This window comes from Monodelphis domestica, chromosome 1 (assembly GCF_027887165.1).
Source record: "Monodelphis domestica isolate mMonDom1 chromosome 1, mMonDom1.pri, whole genome shotgun sequence".
Taxonomy (NCBI): Eukaryota; Metazoa; Chordata; class Mammalia; order Didelphimorphia; family Didelphidae; genus Monodelphis; species Monodelphis domestica.
Genome location: NC_077227.1, coordinates 196,556,652 through 196,575,855, shown reverse-complemented (window position 1 = coordinate 196,575,855; position 19,204 = coordinate 196,556,652). Strand labels below are relative to the sequence as shown.

General features: G+C 33.7%; 1 protein-coding gene across 4 annotated transcripts in view; it reads right to left on the bottom strand.

Annotated features, from left to right (window-relative positions):
• Positions 1–19,204, bottom strand: part of CDIN1 (CDAN1 interacting nuclease 1) — a 247,446-nt gene that overhangs the window by 186,907 nt on the left and 41,335 nt on the right. For 2 of the 4 annotated variants that reach the window (XM_003340037.4, XM_007480009.3), the window contains exons 2-3: positions 5,848–5,893; positions 4,898–4,962 (exon numbers count right to left, since the gene is read on the bottom strand). The exons of the other annotated variants lie outside the window; for them this stretch is intronic. In XM_003340037.4, coding sequence (XP_003340085.1) covers positions 4,898–4,962; positions 5,848–5,893 — 111 coding nt within the window. The remainder of the gene's footprint in view (positions 1–4,897; positions 4,963–5,847; positions 5,894–19,204) is intronic. 4 annotated transcript variants of the gene reach the window in all.

Genomic DNA, 19,204 nt, shown 5'->3' with positions numbered 1-19,204 from the left:
GACAAAGTAAAGCTTGATATAAGAAAAAACTTCTTAAGAAACAGTGCTACATAAAAACTGAATGAACTATTTTGTATGGTAGTAAGACCCTTCTTAATAAAAGTCTTGGGGAAAAAAGTTGGATGACCACTTGTTGGGCAAGTTGTAGAAAAGCTTTTTGGGGGAGGGTTGGCTAGATGGCCACTAAGGTTCCTTCTGACTCTGAAATTCTGTTGTAATTCAGTGTTTGAAAACTCAACTTATTTTATCATTATTATTTAACATTGAGTCTTCCTCTCTTGGGCACAGTACATAAAGTGCCAAGCCTGGAGTCTGGAAGGCTTATCTTTTTGAGTTCAAATCTGGTTCCAAACCTTTACAGTATCTTTACTAACAAAATTCAAAATGGCATCATGAGTCAGACATGACTGAAATGATTGAACAACAAGGGCAATGGTCACTCACAGGCCCAATCCCATTGTCAATTGGTATGGTAAGCTTCAAAAAGTTCCATTTCTGACTTGAACATGTTCACCATTCCTAGGGTAGCCTGGTGTCTCCCTCATTCATAGAGGCTCACCAAATTGGTGAGACTAAATGAAGATCCCTAATCTCAGAGTTAGCACTAAAGCAACTCAGAACTCCCAAACTCAACTGATCCACCAGCAAAGTATCCCTGAAAGTAGGGATCATAGTATGGATTCTCATGCCTAACCCCATAACCTTAATTTATTTAATCATTACTATTTGATTGGGAAGCTAAGTAATATAGTGGATAGAGTCTTAGACTTGGTGTTGGGAAGGCCTGAGGTTAAATTACATCTTGCCATAGACATTCATAAACTAGGTGATTCTGGAGAAGTCACTTCCTTTCTTAACTTCACAATAGTCTTCTGTTTGGTCTCTCTGCCTGGAGTTTTTCCCCATTCCAATAAGCTGTCAAATCCACTCAGCTGTCAAACTGTATTTTCCTAAAATGCAGGACTGATTATATCATTCTCTTATTCAACAAACTTTAGGGGCTCTCTATTACTTCTACACCTAATTTAAAATATAGTTTGGCTTTTAAAGCCCTTCATAGTCTGATCCATTCCAACCTACTCTTCTTACTCCTTAATCCCTTCCACAACATTCAACTGTTCTGATTTTCAACTGCTCCATAAAGATGGACTAATAAAAATTGGGACTGGTATTTCTAAACCCTTGCTGTTGATGAGAGCTTGATGAATGTCTTTTTCTCCTGTGTCTTGCTGGAATATGGGTGAACAAATACTGATAGAGGCTTTTCTTTTCAGAAAACAACCAAAAGAACATCAGTAAAGCTGAAAGGATAAAGTTTCACTTTCATAACTGTCTCTGAGGCTGTTTCTAAAAGAACATGGTAAAATAAAGCTGAGAATTAAAGAAATTTATCTAGATAAGTAAATCCCTTTTCTATGCCCACTTAAAACAACAACAAAACTATTCCTTCATTACCTAGAGTGAATTCTTTTGATTATCTGTGAAAAATTATGCATATCCTATCTACATCAAATATTGCTTTCAAATTTCATTGCTGTTTTCATTCGATTGACTCAAGAATCTTTGACACAAATAAGAGCTGTTTATTTTAGATATATAAAAACTATAAGAATGTTTATATATAAACAATCTACCTCCTCAACCATTCATCTGGAAGATGTAGACCAAGAAATTATTTACTTTATTGTCCTTGAAAAATGATGGGTATTTTGCATGAACCTGAAAAATAGTATCATCTTTCCCCAACATAATGTAAGCATGTAAAGATCGAAGGGAATAAGCACTTTGAAGAGACTACTATGTGTGCTAAAAGCACTTTATCAATATTACAGTTTTAATCATTTGGTTTGTAAAGAATTATAAGGACAAAGGCAGAAGGGTGGTATAACAGAAACAACACTGGAAATGAAGTCTGAGCCCTAGATTTGTGTCTTAGATATGAAAATTATTGAGTGAATGATTTCATATTTGTTTTAGTTTCTCCATCTGTAAAATGAGTATTTTTATTGACTTATCAAGTTGTAATAAAGAAAATGTAAGACACAAAGTGACCTATCATTGTCATCATTACTCTGAAACCTTACCTAAGTTTGGTTTCATTGTTTTGTTTCAAATGCTGCAATTTCCAGAACAGAAGAAATACTGCTTATTCATTTGCAAACACAAAAAGACCCCTGGAAGTCAAAGATAAATTCCTTCGATCTGCTTTTTATTTACTATCACTTAAAGTGTTTATCTTAACCATTATGGATAATCTAGAACTGACTGTCCTAAATTGTCTTGATAATTTCTTAAATTCTATGTCTTTAATATCCAGCACACACACCAGTATTGACAATAGTTTTAAATTTTGTTACAGAAACAAGTGTCCCATGTATGTCCCATCATAAGCCCACAAACACTTCTATTTCACTCATATGTTAATCTAGAGTTGGCTTCATTTGAAGTTGAAGTCTTTTGCCTCTGATCTGGCCTATCCACATAATTTGGTAAAATCTACTTTTTATTCACAATACAGATTTTACACATCACAATTTTAAAAGATTTACTGCATAAATGACAAACTCATGAACATGAGATGCCTCATGATACAAATCAAAGATATAGAAATAGAGATGTAATGTTCTTAGGTTGAGCCCAGAGGATCATGATATTTTGAATAAGCCATGTAATAGAAATTGGTTAAGACATACATTTATTTTTGAAAATTTGACTATTTGGTATTTTATCTATTCTGAATAGCTCTACAAACAAATTTAAATTATGCCTATGAAATGATTCTAAGTCAAGACTGATTCTCTATCCATAATAAATTGGCCAAAGAGTCTAACAACATTTAGCCAATCATCTTGGCTTATTGTGGTGGTCTTATCAATAAAGCTACTTTTCATTCTTTTAATAAATAAGCATAGAATCATAGAATTATAAAATTGGAGAGAATGTCAGAGGTCATCTGCTCCAGATACTTCCCAATAACTTGTCCAAAACTTCCCTGTTTTATATCAGTCATCAAGCCTCCCTTTAAATGCCTAGTGATAGGGAAGGCACATAGTAAAGGCAATTCATTCCATTTTTGATGTCCTTAATTATTAGGCAAATTTTTTCCTTTCATTAAGTCAGAAATTTCTTTGAGATTTCCATATATTGGTCTTAGTAATATTCTCCAGGACAAACTAAAACAAGTCTTTCATGTAAAAATCTTTCAAGATGCTTAAGCCAACAAATTTGTGTCATTCTCTGTTCCATCTTCTCAAAGTCTTTCAATTGTCCAGACTAAGCATCTCCAGTTCATTCAGCCAATCCATTGTTGGGAGTTTCAAGCCTCCTCACCAACCTGATTATCATCATTGGATCATTCAGGGCCATACACATAAAGAGCCATTTAGACTTAAAAAATATGGTCTACAAACTATAACACTGCTATCAAGATCTTTCTTAATGTTTATTTCTGAAGTCCATCAAAATTAACAGAGACAATCACTTTCCACAATAATAATAGGATAGCACTTTCCCATTTTGCTGAAAGTTATACATATATCTAAAGCACTGTTTGGGGATTTTATTGCATTTTCATGAAATGTACTAAATATTCAGGTGAAAATGCAGGAAAAGTATTTATTATTAAGCACCAAATTCATTATTTAATAGATTTAGGAGGAGTTTGCAATTATTAATTTACAAAGTTAATTTCAAGGGCATGAGTTTTATCTTGGACTGAATTTATAAATTGAAATACTTTAGAATTATGCAGTCTTCTAGCAATACCATCACTCTAGTCATTCTCAGAAATGTTATGCATAATCTACTTAAATGGACCTTGTTATCTTAATGCTAAAGCCATTAGGTTAAAAGGGACTTACAACAACAGTAATAACAAATATGATACATTTCCTAGATGGTATCAGCTGCTGTAGTTCAAAATAGCATACATCCTTATAGCAACAGTAACATGCTGAAAGATAAAATTAGCTTTGGGCTAATTTTGTGCTTGCTTTTCTGAGACACTTCTCACATCTAAAAAGTGACCTTGTACAAATATTAGGCTAATAGCTTTTATATGCATATACCTGTATATTTATTTCATTTGTAAAACATTGCACAAATATTATATATCTGCATTCACAGGTATACTATCACTTGCCATAGAAGTTGCTCAGATATGTCAACCTGGAGTGTAATATTTTAATTACAGAGTTCAACCAGTTAATCTGAATGATCCAATTATCCTACTAAAACATCTAAAGAAGATAACTTCTACATCAAGCAAAGCAAAGTAATTATTGTTCATCCTAATGGGGAAAAAGTAATGTTTTATACAATAACATTTTAGAGAGGGTCCCTAGATAACTTTTTTTTTTAAGATGCAGGTGTTTGAAATTGGTTCTTATAGAAGATTGGTTTAAAAAGAAAATATTCTCTAGAACTTGAAGGAAGGTAGCAAATGTGTACGTTATTCTTTTATATGCCCTTATAGAATAAAATACCTTCCTTTCTTAAAGTTGTTTGGTAGAGCCATTAAGATGGTACAGAAGTTTGTGCAAAAACTCATTTTTATTTTCACATATGCTTTTTAAACTTTATGAGTGCCTTGTACACTATATCTACCAATACACATATATTTACATATATATACCATTTCATATATTTGAGATAAAAAAATATTCCATATTTTGTAAATATTTTCTACCACCAGCTTGCATTCTCTAGACTAGTTTTTCTACTTGACTTAGATTTCCAAAACTAAGTATTTAGGAATTTGGGCAGATAAAGCTGATAATTGAATAGAAATGTTTGGGGATATTAAATAGGAAATTAGTTTAGTGACCTAATTTATTGATAATTAATATTACAATTAGTAGGTGCTAGGATACCCTCTAGTGGGGCAGGCAGGTCATACCTCTGGTAATAAGTTTCGATAGCCTCCACAGTATGATGTTTAGCATGCGTCCTTTTTATATGTTTCTGAAACAAAACAAAAAGACATTTTTATGTTGTCTGAAATTCAGGATGGGAAGAACACATATGCTGATCCCCCTTCCCCACACACTAAGAGCAAGAGTTTGGGGAACTTGGTTGGTGGTTGCAGTTGGTCTTTTTTCCCCCATAGGATTCTATGAACCAAGGCATTTTTGTCTCTTATCTGTTGGCAGGTATGTCTCCAGACTGTACCAGAGTGTACTCTATATGTAAAAGCCAGAAGGGTCATAGTAATTGAATCTAAATAAGTTTGCTTAGGGTTGCAGAGGGCAAAGAAGAACTTGTTCCCTCTTCCAACCCTTGTATTAATTTCCCCTCAATTCAATTCCATCCAAGTCCCCTACACTCGAGTTTTACAATCTGATTGCCATTTTTAACAGGGAAGAACATTGCTTAAAAACAACTTATTTGAAAACTACAAAAAGTAATTCCATAGAGACTTGCCACTTGACTGACACCTGTCATCTCATGATAAATGACTCCATTTTCTGCCTCTCTTGCCTTCTGCCACTCCAGCAATGGTCATTTATCATCATCTCTGTCAGCAATGGAAAGCAGCCCTGACAGTGCAAGTCAGCAAACATTTAGCACATGGAACCACGCAACACAGGGAAATTATTATTGTCAGAATAATAATGGTTTAGCATAATTTATTACAGGTCCACCAAATAAGCAAAGGCTAGATGTTATTAGACAGATGGATGGGTAGGCTTGGCAGGCATCCACTGAGACTCAGGCGGCGCTTGATGTGGAAAAGAGAACATCCTCCAACCCAATCAGAAAGCTGGCAGTTCAATTACAAAGAAATAAAGGGACATTCATCATTCAATTAGGCACCTGTCAACCCTCACAAAGGAGAAAACTTCTAACCTGGTACTCCTGGGAGAAGATGCTCAGCAGAGTGGACTGCGATTGACTGGAACAAATAAAAGAAGGACAAAGTTAATTACTGGAGTGCACTGCAAAGAAACAAAAGGGAAAAGAGCTTCAAACGTAGGCCTGCTGCCCTGTAATCTAACAGAACATGAAAACAAGTGTGGAAAAGTTGTTCCAGATGAACACCTCAGACAAAGGCTTCCTGCTGCTAGGTCAAGGAGAGAGAAAAAGGCAAAGAGGGAAAATACAGCTAGTTTCAAAGCCAACAAGCATATTGTTTAGGTTGGGTTTTTTCCTTCTTTCTCTGTGATTTTTGTTTTTGTTTCTGCTTTAGAACCCACACAAGCCATCTCCAAAGCATGGAGTGGTGCTAAAAGGGACCCCGAAGAAACAAAAACAAAATACGCCTCTATTAATAATTGACGGAACTCCATTGCACTAGTGGTTGGGAATATGCCATTTTTTCATTGGTAACATATTGAAATTCATTTTGTTAGCGGCCAGGGAACCTCTTCAGGAGCTGTCTAGGATTCAGGAGAGAAACTTAGCTCTCCGTTAGAAGCAGCATATGGGACCACTGGAACATTCCCACTGAAACTGATGTGCTTTGAAAATAGAAACTTTCACAGCAGGAAGCTGAGACTCCCAGGAGTCGGTCATTTCCAAAGGCTGCCATAAGCCTCATTCATCTAAGACTGCACTCAATGTCAAACACCTGGCAGGGAAGCAACCTGGAAAACATTCTTCCCAAGTGGGAATTTTTCTCTCTGAATTGTTAACATTTAGAAATGGGACAAGATTTCTTTTTTTTCTTTTCCTCCCTATCTAAAAGGCAATCAATACTCTATTGCTACTGCTTCCAATTGTCCTCAGTGGATGTATCTACCTCTCATCGCATGTTGACTACAATTAATTACTTCTGATATATTTTCCTACCAGATGCAACTTGAACAAATTACAGTGCAAATAAATCGACTTTTATGGTACAGCAAAGCACTATGAATAATTAAAATTTTGTCTTTTAAGAAAGCAACTTCTTTTAAAGCTCATCATAGATAAGTTTATGATTAAGAAACAAAAGTGATGGTGCCATACTTCTTTGCCAACTAACAAAATGATGTGTGTGTGTGTTCTTTTAAAATGACACTCCCCCCATCAGCAGCATGACATCATGGATATGGCTTCAAGGCTGTCTACCAGGGCCAGTTGATATAAAAATAACAAAGTAATCACAACTGCCTCGAAAAGAAAGCAAGGAAAACCAGAGCACCACTGAGGGAATATAGTTGAACAATCCTAAACTAATTAGACACTATCAAGGGCAAATTAATAAGAGACATTAAACAATTCTTTCTCTTCAAAAAGACAAGTGTATACCCTCAAACCATCCTAAATGCCCAATTAACTCACATCCACAGGCTCATATATATCCATAGAATATATATCCAGAGAATCCATACTCTGAATATGTGTCCAAATAATAAGAAAATTAAGGTAAAATCCTTCTGACCTATAGAGTAACATGAAGCAATCAGCTAGGTATTTGTGATAAATAACTTCCCACTACATGTATATTCCTAAATATCAACTTTTTGCTGTAAACAGAATAACTTCTATGAACTGTATGTAAATGAATATGCTTATAAATGTTCATTTGTAATGGAAAAGTTAGCAGCCAAGAAACTGGCTGGAAAGATGCTAAATAATGGATAAAAAGAAAAGTTGTGGGTGTCCAGTGTATTGTGAAAGGGCCTGAGGCAAACAGTTGGAGAAAAATATAAGTGAAGAAAGAAGCCATTAAAAATGGGAAGATAAAGCAAGGTTTAGGCAATAAGAGAAGCTGTAGACAGGGCTAAAAGTTGTGGGCCAGAATGTGCCAAGAATAATTCTTACAAAGTACTAAGCTTTTTGACTTCTTCAAACTTACAAACAGATGCATTGGAAAGATTTGTACAAGATAATCAAAGAGGAACGAGAAAAGAATTTTAGGTATGATCCAAAAAGCGAAAGGAGGAGAAATAAAATTTGGCTTTCCATTGAAATAGTACCTACTTTGGCAGTAATGTACTGGTAAATGTTTCACAATCACCTCTCCAGAAGGAAAAAAATACTGACAAGACAATTTTAAATTGGGTCTACATTATTAATATTTTATCCATCAAAATCTTAAGTCAAACCAATTTTTAAAAAATCAAGCCTTGATTTGTAGCATTTGCTGACTTCCAAGTGAATACACTAAAAATTTAACAATTGGCTCACTACTTGGTATGAGTAAGCTCTAGCACACCCCTAAACTGACTATTACATTATCAGGGACACCGTTTTTCATATTAGAAACAACTCTTCCTTGTTTTAGGAATATATTTCTAACATTCTTATAATGGAAAATCATGACTTGAAATAGAAATGCTCTCTCCATGTATTACTTTATTTTTAATTGATATATTTTTACATCAATTTTTCCATTTAGAGTCCAAAATTCCTGTCTTTAAAAGTAAAATAAAAGTAACTATAAAAAATAATCACCTGCAAGTTCCTCTGACATCTGTTAAATAATTTAGTGCTTGATATAAATAAATACCTTTTCTCAAATTTTTTCATAGCAGTCAAGCCTCTTCCCATTCCCCTTCCCAGGGAGTCAGATTTCTTTTAACAACAACAACAACAAATAGTTGGGGAAAACTAACCAACACACCAACCAAGTGTAATGGCATACATACAAAGTTCCATTACATTGTTCACCATTACTACAAAGAAAGGAGGAAGGTATACATTTGCATATTTTCCAAACAAAATTTGTTCATTATAATTATTTTATGTTTCATTTTACTCATTTGTTTTTCCTATTTATATTGTCATAGCTGTTGTATATATTGTTTTCTTCTGATTCATCTATTTCATCTCTGCATCAGTTCATAAATCTTCTCATGCTTCTCTATATTCTTCATAATCATTTTTTCGCATGGTACAGTAATATTTCTTTTTATTTATATAACCACAATTTATTTAAATTTCCATATGTGACATTCGAGGAATATACCTAATATGCAAAGTGATATCATGCTATATTTGAGAATAGGCATGAGGGATTATTCTAAAAACTGCTGTAAATGAAGGTATGTGTGAGGTTCTGACACAGGAGAAGTTGGCAGGGAGTGCAAGTCTCTGTTAACTAACCCCTCATTTGGCTCCAGTCTTTTCCTGATTCCATGCAATAGACGGAAACTATTTCTCAACTTTTACCAACATAAAAAATATCTTTCTAAATGATGTATAGGGATGAAAATATTAAGTTTGTAGTGGTTCACTAGCAAACCAGATATTCTTAAAATGCAAAATGATTTACTTGGATGAAAGGAGGTAACTTGCAATGTTATACATTTCTTCTAAGAGAAGCAGATACTTTATAAGCTAGATTCCACATTGACAACTCTAATTTTCCTAGCAGATTCTAGATAACTTGAGCAGTTATTAGAATTCTCTCCTATGACACACACATATGATATAACCCTACATAAGCATTTGTCCAATGCTGTATTTATGAAGGACTTTATATAGTAGTACTAAGTTATGAGCCAACATGAAATGAAAGTAAGCTTTCATTCATTCCCAGGAAATAAAAGTAACAAGAAGTTAAAAAACTTTGCCTAAATTTCCTTTTTATGTATCCTTAACTGGAGATTTCTGGGAATAACCATACTGGAAACTACTGCTGGAGAGACTCCCTCTAATGAGGCAGTAGAGAACAGAGAACTTAGTTAGAGTACTTCTCCAAGGTTGCATAATCGGAAAGTAAGAGGAAGGACTTGAAACCAATCTTCCTGCCGCCAAGGGTGGTCTTCCATCCACTGCACCATTAACTCACTCTCTGTTTTATATATGTATCAACAATGAAGTTAGGAGATATGAGACCTGAATTTGCATTAGTACAGAGTTTACATACCAAGGAACTCTCCATATCTACAAAATCATGTGCCCCCAAAACAATAAAATAAATAAAATCTTTTTTAAAATGTCTTTGTTCTGAAAGATAAAATAAGTGCTTATCTTAAGACATAATAATAAATAGGAATACTAGTGTAAAATGTACAGACAGGCAGGGATGGAATAAGGGAAGGAAGAAAGGAAGGAAGGAAAAAAGGAAGGAATGAAGCAAGCAAGAAATTAAGAAAATCACCTTTAAAAATGTCAAAGGTACAAGAACTGCTCAGTTCCTCTGATCAGATTTTGTTTTGACTTTCCTACAAAAAGGATGATATTCTAAAAATATTTTCTAACCTACGGTCAGAGGCCGAATGATCATAAATTTGCAAAAGGAAACTTTTGGCAGGTTTTACCATGAAAAAAAAGCTCTTACTCTTCTTAGACCTCATGACTCCAAATAGAGAAATGATATGATTAGGTATATACTAAAAAAAGAGAGAGAGCTGGATCCTTTCTAGCATTTGCTTTACATGAATCAGAAAGAACAGAGAAGGGAAAGCTAGGGGGCTCAGTGGATTGAGAGACAGACCTAGAAATGGGAGGTCCTGTCTATATTCTATACCTAATCTGTTATAGAATACGTGACATCCTGTATTATTAAAATAGCAGAGAAAAGTTTTAAAACATGTAAACACACAAATTCCTTGTTTTTTTATCTAAGAATTAAAATGCAAATTCAGTTCACAGAAAACCAATTTATTTATATTGCAATCAGATATAGTACCTTAAGATTTAGAGCTGCAAGGGGAGAAACAAACTGAAGCCAAAAGGTGTGGTGACTCATTCTGGCCAACTCTAGTGTTAAATTGCAGAGCAAGGATTCAGATAATGAATTTAGTCCAAATCCAGTGCTCTTTTCACTATTTCTTTCTCATTCCTTAAGAAATGTCTTAAGGTGACTGAATCATATACTTAAGAGTTAATCATTTGAAATATTTTACATTTTATTGTTCAGTCTATTCAGTTGTGTCTGATTCTCCTATAATGCTATTTCCTTCTACAACACATTTTTTTTTACAGATGAGAAAACTAAGGGAAACAGGGATAAGTGACTTGTCCAGGGTCACAGTTAGGGTCTGAGACAAGACTTAAACTCAGATCTTCTTGACTCCAGGCCTGGCTTTCTATCCGTTGTGCCACCTAGCTACTCTTGAATTTATCTATACATTTTTAGGTTAGACTCAGTCCAGGAGGATGTAAAATGCTTTGGCAAAAGGGCTAAAGAAGAGGCACCCTAAGAGATCATCTAATCTGTGCCATTCATTTTACTGATGAAGAAACTGAGGTACAGTGAGGATACGTGATATATGTTTTATTTCTGACCCTGCAACTAGCTCTAGCTTCTAGCACAATGCTTCACATACCAGATATTTAGTAAATGTCTACTGAACTAAATGACATATATAGATGCATAGCTATATATGTCTATAGCTTCAATAATTTATTCACTCAAGAAATACTTATAAAATCATAATAACTCAGCCAGCAAGCAGCATGGGATCTTAGATAATATTCAAAGCTTAGAATCAGTCATATATATGTGCAAGTCTCCTGCCTGACAATAATATTCTTAACCCTAAAAGTCACTCAAATTCAATGGAACTCAAACAACTACCCCTTTAGAAAAACTTATCTACTAAGTCATAGGCATGACTGCTTTTTAGGGTACTTTCTCTGAGGAAAACAGGGAAGCTTTAATGAACCAATTCAGAATAAAGGGTGGAACTAGAAGAACAATTTATATAATAACAAAAACATTGTAATAAACAAATAACTTTGAAGACTTAAGAACTCTTATCAATGCCAAAACCAATCATGATGGCAGGAGTCATAATTCCAGATCAACAATGGTGAAAAATGTTATCCACCTAACAGTTAGGTGATTAAATAAATACCCATGTTTGGAGAGAGCCAATATGAGAATTAGTTTTGCCTGACTATGCATTTGTTATAAGGACTTTGTTTTTTGTTTTTACCTTTTTACATGGGGAAATATTAGGTAGGAATAATGAGAGAAAAAGCAATGCTTGTTAATTGGAGAATAAAATTTTAAAAGCTACTCAGAAATCCAGTGTTCTAATTTCACCTTTGCCTCTATCTAGCTATATCACCTTGGATATATAACACTTTCTCTCTGTATCTCAATTTCTTCAATTGTAAAATGAAGGTCATAGACTAGATGATCTCTTGGGTGCCTCTCAGCTCCAAAACTCTATTTTATTCTATTTCCTGATTTCATTAGAGTTGTAAGTACCATTTTCTCCCACTTTTAATTAAATTAGTTATCAGCTCTTCAGAGGAAATCATACATATAAATCAAATAACGAAAGCACTAATCTAGCTGACAGATACTTCATTTCGCCTGCAAGCCTAGATTTTTCACTACATTTATCTCCCAAACGATTCTAGTAACTTCAACTCAATGTAAATATGTATATTTGCACAAAATGTTTACCTTCAATCTTTTAAGTTTTATAAACCCAATATTTTTCTTGTAGTAATTTCATCTAATTTCTTCTTTTAATAAGTGAAGAAATTTACATTATTATAAATTGTATTATTTTTCACATTTTCAATATCATCTATTTTAACTTAATACCACCAAAACAAATAACATATTTAAAGAAAGGGATTACAAAAACTTTCATATCAAGTAAAGGTTTTGTCAACAGCATTAATAAACTATAATCTTTATATTTTGATTACTTTTGAGGTGTTCACACTCACACAAACCAAATATTTGTTTAAGACTATTAACCCCTCCAGGGCAGAAAGGAAATTTTTGTGTGTGTCATGGATCCCTTTGGCAGTTTGGTGATGTCTATCATCTCCTCAAAATGTTTTTAACTAGATACAATAAAAAAAAAACAAAAGACTACATAGAAAGCCAATTGTGTTGAATATAATTCCCCAAAGTTTAAGGTCACCAAACCCAGGTAAAAAAATGTTTTAGGGTAATCCTCGAAATATAGTAACTAATCTCAATATTTCAAATATGTATAATTCATCAAAAGAGCTGGAGAATGAAGTGGTTCATAGATCTAAAGCTAAGAGATACCTTAGAGGAAACAGAGAAGCCAAGAGTTTTGAGGTGCATTATGTACCACTTCATTCTCCAGCTCTTTTGACAAATGAGAGGCATTTTTTTTGAACCCAGGAGGATGAATCTTCCTGTGCCACCTAGCTGCCCATATCTTACTGGAACTTGGAAAAAGATGTTTGTAGCATATTTTTCTGAAAAAAAAATGTCTCTTTTTCCAAATTGTAGAGAATAGATTCAAATTTATAAGAATATATCAATTCCCCATTTTATAAATTGTTGAAGAATATGAGCATGCAATTCTTAAGGAAAGAAACTTAAGATATTAATAGCCATAAAGGGGAAAAAGAAGAAAAATAGTTTTACTTCACATCCTTTGAATTGGTAAAGCTGACAAAAAAAGAAGATGTTGAATGTTGGAGGGGGCTACAGGAAAAGAGACACATTAATGCAATGTTGGTGGAGCTATGAATTTGTCCAACCATTCCTGAAAGTAATTCTGAACTATGCTCCCAAAGTCACTAAACTTTTTATGCCCAAGTATATGACTACTAGGTGCATTCAAAGAAAGAGGAAAAGTTCCTATATTTCCAAAAAATATCTTGGCAGCTTTTTTTGTAAGGGCAAATAAATCTGGAAACAAACAGGGTGCTCATCAATTGGGGAATGGCTGAATACATTATGGAATATATATGTACTGCAATATTACTATATTCTAAAAAAATAATCAAGAGGCAATTTCTAGAGTGTGGGGAGGACTTGTATGAACAGATGAAATTAAGTAATCAGAATCAAGAAAATAATTTATACTATAATGTCAAGATTGAGAAAATTAAAAATTCTGAGACCCTCAAAAACTGATCAACACAATTATCATCCAGGATTCCAGAGGTCCAGTAATAAAGACTGATACCTACTTCTCAATAGAGATGAGACAGACTAATTATGAAGAATGAGAGATACATATTTTGGATGTAGCCAATGTAACTATTTTACTTTAAAATTCTTATATGATATAAAAGGTTTGTATTTCCCCATCCCTCTGCATCCTGGGGACTATGGTAAATAACAAGAGAGAAAAAATAAATGATTGATAATGAAAGAAAACTAAAATTTTATTTAATAAGAACCCTTAAAAGAGAAGAACAGTTTGTTTTTTGGGCTTTTTCTTTTTTTTTTCTTTTTCAAAAAAGAACTTTAGAAATCGTGGGCATACCTCATCAATTAAAGGGAAAAAATCCTTGCATAGACTATCTAAGATAAGGTTCTGAAATTCAAGAAATACAGGGAATCAGAAGAAAAATATGAACCATCCCTCAAAAGACATAACGCCTACAAATAAATGGTTCTCAAATTAAGAATTACAAACTATTAGCAACCATATGAAAGAATGTTCCAAATCACTAATAAGAGAAAATCAAATCACCTTTTTGCCGGAAAATTTGCAAAAATGACAAAACTGGAAAGAAAACTGGAATTAGGCAAATAAAGTGCCTAAAAAGTTTATTTACACCTTTCACCTAAAGCTTTCTCTACTAAGCATATACCCCACCCCCAACAGGTCAAGGACCAAAATAAATGTGCCATAAATGGTAACATATTCAAAACAAATACTTTGTGTGGTAGGAAAAATTAGAAACATACAGGAGGAACCATTCATCTGAGGTGACTAAACATGAATGGAGTGGAATACTACTATACATTAAGAAATTATGAATATCTAGGTCACATATTTGCAGCTTATCTTTCTATAGAGTATGAAGGGTTGGTCAAAATCTAATTTCTTCTACACTGTTTGATTTTCCAAGCAGTTTTTGTCAAATACTGACTTCTTATGCCAGTGAAGAGTCTTTGTGTCTCTTAATTTAATGTGAAGAATATTTGTGTGTATGTTTAAACACACAAATACATATGTGTATATATACACACATAGTTATATATACACATGTACATATATGATTTATACATATATAGTTTTATGTACCCACTGAAATAATGTGTTTTGCTTAATTATAGATAGATAGATAGATAGATAGATAGATAATTATAGATAGATAGATTGATAGATAGATAGATAGATAGATAGATAGATAGATAGATAGATAGATAGACAGACAGACATGAGAAATTAGTTCTTGTTTTCTTTCCATTTTCAATGAGATGAGGAGGGGCAAGAATATTTGAGGAAATAAATTTCCATTAATTTGAAACAAGAAGGCTTAAATTATCACTTACATTATTCATCCATGTCATGGAAGATGTTCTTTGCAAGGTCCAAATAAAAGCCCCTATCAGTCATAAAGCTCTACAAATGTTCCAGTTAGAAGATGATATTGTGCTAAGTGAACTAAACCCTAGAATACTACAGGATACACTCACTGAGATCTTTGACCACTCAGAAAAGATTAGCTGGGCCATGCACACTGGAAAAAATAATGTGTAGGAAATATATATTGATCAAATTAGGACACTGTAGAACAGTCTAAGGATTTAGTCAATCAGTATATACCTATCTTGGACAAATCTTGCAGATGGCTAACTGGCCAGACCTACATTAAATATAAGTAAATCAGACTGGTTGACTTTTAGAAAACTATGTTTTTGTTGATTACAATGTAGTCATGAAAAAAAAATCATACCTTTATAACACAAATAATTTCAAAGTAATGCAATATACATAAGCATCACTGAATACCATATTTCCAGAATAATCAAAATTGCAAGTGCTCAACTGTGAAAGACTTGACTACTCTCAGCAATGCAATGATCTGGGACAATTCTGAGGGACTTATGATAGGGAATACTATCCACTGCTAGAAAAAGAACTGCTGGAATTGGATGCAGTTCAAAGCATACTATCTTTCACATCAGTTTATTTATGGTTTTATTTTGGGGTTTTGATTTTGAATGAGTTACCTCTTGTTCCTACAATAACCAATTTGGAAGTATGATCTGCATGATAATACATGTATGGCTCAGATCAAATTACTTACCATCTCCAGGATGGGGGAGGGAAAAGGGCAAAGGTTTGGATCTTATAATTTTGGAAGATATATATTGAAAATTATTATTGCATGTAATTGGGAAAATAAAATATCTTTGAATTTTAAAAATTTAAAAAAATTGCAGGTGATCAAAGGTCGATGGGATGATGTCCAGTTGGTACACATAGGCTGATTTAACCAATGATGATGTGTACATGAGAAATATTGTAAAAAATACCATCAAGAACATGTGTGACCCCAAAAAAGGCAGCAGTCTGGTTTATGCACTGAAAGTGGGATATAGGGAATGAACAGTTGAATCCTATTCTAGGATGAGCAAACTTTAAAAGAACAGAGGGTACCTATCACATTGGGCAGGTCTTCAATTGGAGGACTTATGGAAATTCAATACAAAGACCATCAATTTAGTGCCTGCATTGACCACTGCATTTTGCTGGGTATAGGGCTACAAGGATAAAAGCTAAATAAACCCTGGCCTTCAAAAGCTTTTATTATATTAAAAAAAAAAAAAGAAACCTGCCATAATAACAGAAGTTAATTCAGAGAAACTATTAACAACTGGAAGAGAGAATTTTTTTCAATTCCTTTTTTATTCAGGAGGTAGCACATGAGTTGGGTCCTGGAGGAAGGAAAGGATTATTTGAAACAGAGGGATGAAGAAAGGTCACTATTCCATGCATGGAGAGTCAGAAAGATGGGGGAGAGCAGGGTGAAAGTATATGAAAGTATGGAGATGGTAGGTAGAGGAGCAAGTTTGGGGAATAGATAGTAGCCAGTTTGGCTGGAAAACCAGGGATATGATGAAACATAGATAAATGGTAATCTACACTAAGGAAAAGAGTACCCTCATTAATGAGATCACGGATTCATTGAAATATTCAAGGAACAAATTAATAAGAAGTACATTCCTCCCTGAAATCAATGCCAATAAATGGCATCAATGTCTTTCTTGTTCTTCCTCCTCTTTTTCCTATGTCAAAATCTTATGCTTTTTGATATGCTCAAGAAATACCAAATTTTCCCCAATGCATGGAAGCATGGTAGGGAAAAAAACCTGTAGTTCTTCAATATTTTCCCCTGCCTCAAAACCCCATGATGTTTCCAATAATTATTTCACAACCAACCTACTTTAATAATAGATGCCACTGAGAGCATTAAGACGACAAATGGAACATTTGAGAATGCATTAAGCCCTTCCCATGTTGAACTAAAAAAGTTTGAATTAAACCACAAGCCTTTTTATATCCTTGATTCTTGGTCATAGCACAATCTTTTGGGACATATACTCAGCACCTGATAGCTTTTATTAACAGACATACAAGAAAGCACCATCTTAACTTCTGAAGCCTTCAAATAAAACTAATTTAAATGATGTTCTTATAATTGCCTCCCCTGATTCTTCCTTATTTAAGAGAAAAAGAATATAGATGGAATTAGATTTAGAACTCCAAAAAAAAGGCAATTTTTTTTTCTCAACCTACCCCATGAGGGAAGTCACTCAGGTTCATTTCCTCACTTCTTGACTTCTGTTAGAAATATCATTTTAATGAAGTCAAATATCTCCCATTTTATTTGATCTTTGTTACTCTTTATCTGTCTTCAATGCACAATTCAAAAATACTACCTGATGATAATGTTCAAAACACTTCCTAAAGCTAATATCTCATAAATAAATTTAAAACAAAACCTGTTGATAAAAACCTAATAAGTTTATAATGTATGAAATATGGGATGCAAATAGCAAGAATATTCTGAAACTGCTTTTCTAATTTGTGTCTAAAACTTATCAATGTCCCTCAAAAGACTGCAGGATAAAGGAGGTTAGGCTAAATGATCTCTAAGAACCTGCTGGATTTAATTGTTATTTTTAAAACTCATGTATATAAATCTTTAGGTCAGACTTAAAAAAAAAAAACAACACAACACTTGTATTCTGTTACCTGACATAGATAGATAGATTAATTATGTATTCTGGTTGCTTAAGAGTTACCATATATAGTTTTGAACCTGGTATCTGGAAGACCTGAATTCAAATCCAGCCCCAGACATTTACTTGCTATGTGACTCTGGAGAAGTCACTTAACCTATTTCACCCTCAGTTTCCTCAACTTTAAAATGAGGATGATGATTGCTCCTTCCTCCCAGCATTATCATGAGCATAAAATGAGATATTTGTAAATTCCTTTGTCAACCTTAGAGTAAAACATAAATGCTACTCATTGCTAAACAAAGGGCTAATTTTCAAAGAAATACAATGCATGGTTATATATTTAACACTAATACAAACATAATGTAACATTTCTTTGATGATTTAGAAGTCTTTTCCAGGATCCTGTGGTGCCTCTGGGAGATAACTGTAACAGTAAGTAGCTGTGAAGAAGCACTAGTTAGTAAAGATTTCTAACCAACAGAATAATGGATAATCAATAAGACCTTCCAAATTAAATCAACATAGACTTTGGTACCAGGTGACTTAAATGCAAGGGTGGGCAAGGAGAGATGTCAGAAAACATGGTTCAGATGTACTGAAGGAGAGAGATTAAAGGTTGACAGGATTCAACATGAATACTTTCTTTGAGAAGCAATTAAGAGATGCTAGATAGAGGGAACCCTACCTAATCTTCAATAACGAAATTTAGTAAATTTAAAGAGAAAGACAGAAATTATTATTTACTGCTTCAGAAGTCATTCCTGAATCTGCCACCTTCTCTATAGTCAAAACAACTTGATAAAGCAAAGATAAAAATTAAAATAGATAGAACAAAAGTATTTTTTTTAAAAATGCATGAAATAAAAACAAATCTAACCTAATCTAATTAAAGGGCTATTTTTTTAAAAACACCAATGGTTTTCTGGTAGAATTATATGGTTATGAGTCACAAAACGTTATCATTTCCAAAGGCAAAAGCAATGGAGAGGCCTAAGGTGAGCAAGTATAAATTGCAATACATTATAAAGAACTATTTAGGGAAAAAAAATAAACAGTGTAAAGGGCATGATCAAAGGAACCTAAGGACAAAAAAAGAAAGTCAAAAAATGTGGCAAAAATGAGGCATAATTTATGAATTGTCTCCACTGATGAGCTTATGAAATTAAGAAAACACAAGGGAGTTTCCATCTGTGTGATGCTGGGCAAGTCACTGTGTGACCCTGGGCACTAAAGAGATAAACCTAGCCCTTATGCTCTCCTGCCTTAGAACCAATAAACAGCATTGGTTCTAAAACATAAGGTATGGGTTTAAAAAAAGAAAAGACAATACAAGGGAGGCCAGCACTTTGGGACGATCCCTGTAGTGAATTTATTGGAGGGCAGAGCCAATAG